This window comes from Dendrobium catenatum, unplaced genomic scaffold (assembly GCF_001605985.2).
Source record: "Dendrobium catenatum unplaced genomic scaffold, ASM160598v2 fragScaff_scaffold_455, whole genome shotgun sequence".
Lineage (NCBI taxonomy): Eukaryota > Viridiplantae > Streptophyta > Magnoliopsida > Asparagales > Orchidaceae > Dendrobium > Dendrobium catenatum.
The window spans coordinates 671,279-679,061 of NW_021318917.1; the positions used below are offsets into that span (position 1 = coordinate 671,279).

General features: G+C 35.1%; 1 protein-coding gene across 1 annotated transcript; it reads right to left on the reverse strand.

Annotated features, from left to right (window-relative positions):
• Positions 1–6,558: 6,558 nt before the first annotated feature.
• Positions 6,559–7,266, reverse strand: LOC114579514. The gene has a single exon (XM_028694315.1). It carries the CDS (start codon positions 7,264–7,266, stop codon positions 6,559–6,561), a length of 708 nt encoding a protein of 235 aa, XP_028550148.1.
• Positions 7,267–7,783: the final 517 nt, after the last annotated feature.

The window sequence follows — 7,783 nt, forward strand, 5'->3', positions numbered from 1 at the left end:
CAAGGATAACTAAGAGTGGGGTGAATTGATAATTTAAAAAATTATCTTGGATTTTTAATAGAAAACCATTTTTATAACTTGCAAACATTGATTATCTTTTGAAATGAGTTTTTCAACCACAATAACAAAATTGTAGAAAAATAAAAATGCGAAAAATAAAATATCACAAAGATTTATAGTGGTTCGGTCAAGCATGACCTACATCCACTCCCTAAAGCCCCTCTCTTCAGGTATTACACTATTAACAAAAGTGACTCTCCTTTAGCACCCACAATAAGTCAGAGAAGCCTTTATAAATTCCCTCTCTTCAACATATCCCTGATGCAGTAGAGTACCGTCATCCTTTCACACTCTCTAAGTGTTGGTAGAGTACCATCGTCTGTTCACACCCTCTAAGTGTTGCGAGAGGACCGTCAATTGTTTACACTCTCCAAGTGTCGAAAGAGTACTATCGTCTACTTCAAAGACCTTCTCTCGAGCAACTAGAACAAAGAAAAGAAGAGTTATAACCAAACACACAAAGAGATTCTTACCTTTGAGTAACCTTGTTAATGCTTCACACTTCTCTTGAAAAAAATATCTCTCAAACACTCTCCCAAATATACTCTTTCACTTGCTCTTGAAAAGTCATGAATAAGAACATGTTTCACATAAATTTTTAAGGACCTTTTATATGAAAGACTCAAAAAACAGTCTAGAAAACCGAAATTTTCAAGTTCATCGGGACGAAAAGGGACCCATCGAATTCACACTCTAGACGATGTCTATACGAAGAAGACATCATACAATACAATCCACTCAAAAAATTTTCAAGTTCGTCGAGACAAAAATGGACTCGTCCAATTCATACTCTTGATAACTTAAGTACGAACATGACATCGTACAGTCAAATAAATTAAAAAAAACTTTGAATTTATTGGGATTAAAAGGGACCTGTCCAATTCGTACTTTAGAAGACGTACGTACGAAGGATGCTTCATACAATATGATAAATACTTAGAAAAATTTCTACCTGCAGTTCGTTTGATTGCACGTAGGGGAAAATAACTGAATAAATAGTTCTATATGAAATAAGATCGTACAATATGATTAGTTAAAAAAAAATACAATATTAAACACTCCCCCATTGTATGTGTGTACAATTACTCAATTACATGTTAAGAGAGTTTCTACTTAGCTTTTGCATGTTTTACATTCTTGCAACTTATATAGTTTTGATGATTCCAAATATTATTGTTCTAATTATTATTTCCTCCTAACACTTTTTTGGAAGAATTGTTTTTGTTATTGTGTGGACTAACATTTCAGGATAATCGAACTCCAGACTAATGAAGTCTTCAAATCAAATTCAGCATAAGATAGTTTGTAAATTTAAGTATGTATTTTTCAATTTATTTAGTCTGAGAGAGTGTAATTGTAATTTAGTAACTTAGCAGACACACACACTGGGGGAAATCTTTAAAAATCAAAATTTCTTATATTGATCGTACGGGATGAACCATGTTCGTACGAGACGATCAGATCAGTTATATCCCTTTGAGAGCAATGGAACGAACATGAAGTGAGAAAAATTTTTAAGTCCTGATCGTCCAGACAAATTTTCTTATTCGTTCCTGGATGATGTCCTCTGAATTCTCACTTTGAACTATTCATCCAGACGACTTTAACCATTCGTCCCAGGACGATGTTCTCTGGACCCATGACTTGAACTATTCATCCAGACAATTTACCCTGTTTGTCCCTGGACGAAGTTCTCTGATTTCTAAACTTGAACTATTCATCCAGACGATTTAAACCATTCAACCCAGGACGATGTTCTTTGGACTCAAGCTTTGTTCTGATCGTCCAGACGAACTTACTCATTCGTCCCCGGACAAAGTGCTCTGGATTCAAGCTTTATACTGTTCGTCCAGAAGAACTTGAACATTCATCCCAGGATGATATTCTTTGTTCTTTAAATATATGGACCATCTACAGTTATGTTTTCAATGAGGCTTTAAAATAACTGTTCGTATCGAACGAACATAGTTCGTACGGGATGATGATAGGGTAAAATAAAGTCAATTCATCTCAATTCACATAGAGTTCATACGCAACATTTTTACACTGTTCGTATGTACGAAATCAAGATCGTTCGGGACGATCGAGTGCGTACAGAATTGAAAATTAGTAGTTTTTGTACGGTTTTTCTTGTCTTTTCTATATAAGGTCCACTTAAGACTGTCTTATAATCTTTTTGCTCATTGGTCTTCATGTAAACTGAAGGCAGATTGAAGGAGAGAGTGTGAGAGAGTGTTTGAAAGAGGATTCTTTCTACTGGAGTGTAAAGGATTCACTTGGTACTCAAAGGTAAGAATCACCTATTTTGATTTGTGATTACTTCACTCTTTTCTCTCGTCCTTATAGATTTCTCGTGAGAAGATCTTTCAAGGAGATCTGGTTCTCTGCCGACACTCATGGAGTGTGAACAGCGGGAAGGTTCTCTGCCTACACTTGGAGAGTGTGAAAGGATGAAATGTTCTCTGCCTACACTTGGAGAGTGTGAACAGCGGAAAGGTTCTCTGCTTACACTTGGAGAGTGTGAACAGCGGGAGGTACTCTGCCTACTTGGAGGGTGTAAAAGGATAATGGTTCTCTACCGTACCGAGTAGTGGTGGAAGAGAGTTTTGTGAACGCTTCTCCGCCTTGCTGTGGGGGAAAAAGGAGAGACACTATTGGTATTAGTGCAATACTCGGAGGGTGCCTCTAGGGAGTGGATGTAGGTCCTGTTTGACCGAACCATTATAAATCTTGTGTCTTTTATTTTCTGTTGTTTTTCTTTTTTACTTTACTTTTTCTATTGATCTGTGGTTGAAAAATCTTTTTACGAAAAATCATTAAAGTTTTTATCAGTTTAAAAATTAAAGAGAGAAATTTTTTAAAATACCAATTCATGCCCCTTCTTGGTTAGCCGCTAGGATATAAGCTAAGGTCTAACAACCTAATTCATATTGAACAAGTTTCAACATTAAAATCACTCTTCCTCAAACTCAATATAATGAAAAATGCAGACTTCATTTATAATAAACCCTAATCTAATCTGATTTGAAGTCTTTAATAATATGGAGTATGATTTCCCTAAAATTTTAATATACACAAACAATAAAAAAATACATTCAAAATATGTTAGGAAAAATTGTAATTAAAAAAATAATATTTGGAATCATAAAAAATATACATGTTGCAAGAATATCAAAAATAAAAAAATTAAGTTGCAATTATCTCAACAATGCATGCTACTTTTTTTTTTTGAAGAAAATGCAGCAAATTGCATTAAAAAAGAAAAGCAAAAAGAAAGGCAACTAGCCAAGTACAGTAGATTCCTCCTAAGATATTCCAAAATAAAGGAGGAACTTTATCCATAGTAGTTTCTTCCCACATAAAAGAGGTAATAATCCCATAGTTAGCACAAAGATCCGCTAACTTATTGGCTCCTCTATAAATGCAATTAAATATAACATTGTTAAACCCATTGCATAAAAATAAAACATCATACCTTTGATCTCCATTAGATTTAACCTTTTGCAAATGCTTTATCACATTGACATTATCACCTTTTATGATGATACCCTTGAATTTGAACATCCAATCCTTCATCATCTCTTTAATAGTATGAGTAGCCATAAGTTTCAATGCTGAGATATCCCAATGCAAAACCGTCTTCCCAAAGGCTAGAAGTAGTCTTCCTTTATGACCTCGAAACACACCTCCTAAACCAGCTTTGTATGAAGAAAGAAGGGATGCATCCACATTAACCTTCAACCAATCGGGTGGAGGAGGATACCAATGAGTATTGAACAGTCCAAAAGACTGATTAGTATCCCATATACAAATTCCATCCATAGAGGAAGACGCAAAGCTCAAAGCACTTGAAGCAATAATCAAGGGGCTGTCTTCACATTCATTATGAACCAACTTATTTCTTGACTTCCATGTAAAATATACCACACTACAATAAAGATTTATCATGGAAGAAGAGTTATATGACATCCAATTACAGCATTCAGCTAATAATTTCAGATTTGGGATAGAAAAACCCCATTTGCTAAGTTGGTTTAAAACTTCCTTCAATTTAGCACATCTCACCACATCATGATCTTCATTTTCAGATTTATTACATCCTCTAGGACAATTCCCATTCCTAAGGAGCCATCTATAGTCCAGGAATTGAGCAGTTGGAAGAGCTTTGTTGAAAATTCTCCACCACAAAAATTCAACTCTCGGGTTCAACTTGCCTTTATGTATCCAATTCTAGAACTGCTGCACGTATTTGCTCTTCAACGAGATTCAAACACCATTGCTGAAAGAGATTTCCCTGTATTAAAATATAGTAATTCCATTTTATCTTCCTCCATATCCTGCTGAATTTTAACTTGGGAGATCAGATTAAGCAGCTCCTTGCCCACATATTTCTTCCATTCTTCTTCATTCTAACTCCCATTGGAAATAAAATTAGAAACCTACAGATTACTGCTGTCATGAGGAATGATAAAAGTTGGCCATTTACAAATGCTTTTATAAAAAATCCAAGTGTCTTTGAAAACATCAATTCCCTCTCCATTTGCAATTTTCCATCTAATCAAAGTTCTTAGAGATTTACCTCCATCCTTGATGATTTTCCATGCTGAAGAACCCGAAATTCTTGAATTATCAGACCACAAATTTCCATATTTTGAGTACAGCATTTTATGAATTAAGGAGTCTTTGTTGTCAACATATTTCCATGCTAATTTAGCTCTTAAAGCTCCCACTTTGGATGAACAAGAGTATAGTGATCTACCTCCCCATTTTCTAGGAAGACACATAGTTTCCCAATTGACAAAGTGCATACCTTGACTCCCATTTGCTTTGTTCCAGATGAAGTTTCTACAAATCTTATCTATTTCATCAAGAATACTCTTTGGAACCAAAGAGTTGGTGCATTGGAAAGTAATATAAGCAAGAAGATTGGATTTGGTAAGTAAAATCTTACCAGGTAAAGAAATCATTTTACCTCCCCAAACATTAGTCATCTTTATAGCCTTTTCAATGATGAAATGGAATCTTCCCTTTTTAATCTTCTCAAATCTAATTTGATCCCAAGATAGTACATTTCCTTTACAACTTTGAACCCCATAAGCCGAGAGATCCTCTTCTTTCTAGTTCTCTTTACAGAATTTCCAAAAATCATACATGATTTAGAATTGTTGATCCTTTGACCTGACCAACCACAAAAATTCTCCAAAATCAATTTGATTTCTTTGATAATCTTCAGATTTGTCTCAGAAAAGATAAATACATCATCAGCATAGAGTAAGTGGGAGATTCTAGGTCCTTTCATATTCAACCCAACCCCAATGGAATCCTCTTTGAGTTTAAAGGCATTTGATAACAATTGAGAGCAAAGGATAAAGGGAAATGGAGACAAGGGACATCCTTGTCTAAATCCACTTTTCCCACTTATCCAATAAGTGTAATTCCCTTTAATTAAAATAGAAAAATTGGAATCTCTAACACATTCCATTATCAGTTTAATAAATCTAGTTGGAAAACCGAAGTACACCATAGCCATTTCCAGTGCTTGCCAACCCATAGAATCATAGGCCTGTTCCATGTCTATTTTGAAAGCAACCAGCCCTTTCTTTGATTTGGAAATTCTGAACTTATGCATTATTTCTTGAGCCACCAAAACATGATCAGATAAGGATCTCCCTTTCACAAATGAAGCTTGCTCATTCGAAATGAGCTTAGGAATGCAAGAAGACAATCTATTCATTAACATCTTTGCAACTAACTTGTAGACCGAATTACACAAGCTAATTGGTCTAAAGTTATTAGGAGTCAAGGGGTTGTTAATTTTAGAAATGAGAACAATAATAGTTTCCTTCCATTTAGGATCCATATAAGCCATTTGAAAGAAGAAGTTAATAGCATTCCATAAATCAACTTTAATAATCTCCCAATATGCTTTAAAGAAGGAAAATGTGATGCCATCATTACCTGGGGAAATGTTGCAACCACTGCACTTGATCACCTCTTCCATCTCTTGAATAGAGAAAGACTTGTTTAAAAGTACTCTCTCTCCATCTTCCAACCTTCTCCACGGAGCTGACCAATCCATAAGATTGCAATTTCTATGCCTCCATTTGTTTTTAAAAAACTGAATCAACACATTTTCTATTTGATGTTGATCTTCAACTATGATACCATTCTCATCTTTGATTTTAGCAATTTAATTAGAACTCCTTCTTGCCAAAGCATAAGCCTGAAAAAACCTTGTGTTTCTATCTCCCTCATTCAACCATTTGACCTTTGCTCTTTGTCTCCACCAAGTATCCAATTTTGCTAGAGTAGAGTTCAATTCACAGACTTTAACTTATAATAACCAACTCTCCTCCTCAGATAGTTCACCTTCATTTTCTTCCTTAGATTGAAGATTTTCTATAATATTTAACAGATATTCCTTCTGCTTAACAAGGCTAAAATGTTTAGCCTTACTCCAAAAGTAAAGACTTTTGAGAGCTTTCTCCATTTTAAGATTCAAAATCTGTGAATAACTTCCATCAATTTTTTCCTCCAAATACCTTTGATCACAGCAACTGAAGCTTTGTTAGAAGCCCAAACTTCTTCAAATCTGAGAACTTTGTTTGCTGAATTCTGCACCACAAGATTTAAAACAACAGGGCAATGATCCGAAGCAACCCGAGCCAAGTGCCTCACCACCAATCTATGAGGAGAATTTAATGCAGCCGAATTTAGAAAGCATCTATCAAGCCTTTCTAGGATTCGATCTCCACATTTTTTGTTGTTACACCAAGTGAATTTTGAACATACAAAACCAACTTCATGAAAGTCATTAAGAGCTAGGAATGATTTCATCTCTTTGGGTCCAAGGAAAAACAAGAATCTTTTCCTTCTCGTCTTGTCATCTTTAGAAAGAATACAATTAAAGTCACCTCCCAACACCATTGGAAGGTCCTTTGAAGAGTACACTTCAAACCTTTCCCAAATCCTCCTCCTCTTATAAGCATCTTTATTGCCATATATAGAAGCAATCCTCCAATTCCCTTTATTGGGAATATCCAAATCACCAATAATGAATTGAGAGCAGAATTCCACAATTTGAAATCTAACAAAGTTAGCCTTCCATAGTACAAGCAAAGCACCAGATAAACCTTCTGAAGGAACATGAAAGAAGTCCCAATCTTGACCAATCAGAAGGTCCACATCCTTTCTATCAAAACTCATAACTTTAGTTTCAAGTAAACCAATGAAAAAAATCCAATGATTTTTCACCACCTCCTTCAAGTATAGAGAAGCCTTCCTCTTCCTAGCTCCTCTACAATTCCAAAACAAAATGCAAGAATTCATTGAACAAGAGGGGAAAAAATCCCCAACTTATCCTTACCTTCACTATCGGCTCTCCTACTCCTAGGAGCCAAGTTAATAGGTCCAAGACCTTTAAGTTGATTGGATCCTTTCCTTTTCAGATTCGAAGAACTACCTTTCTTCATTTCATCTTCTTTTTATAGCCAGTCATACTAGCTAAATTTATTGAGTTAACAGCCATCAAAACATCTCTGCCAACAGAGTCCAAATTTTTATCATTGTCTACAATCTCACCCTCCTCCACCATATTGTCTAGCATATTGAATTTAGTACTAACATCAATATTAGACAAATTAAGAGATACTTCATTTATCTTAGATCCAACAGCAGCATTCACCAATTCTGAATTATGTCGAGGTTCCAAATCAGTCATTTT

What these genes read in the sequence shown, in the direction of transcription:
- LOC114579514 (XM_028694315.1), bottom strand. Translation starts at nt 7,266, where the DNA reads ATGAGTTTTGATAGAAAGGATGTGGACCTTCTGATTGGTCAAGATTGG.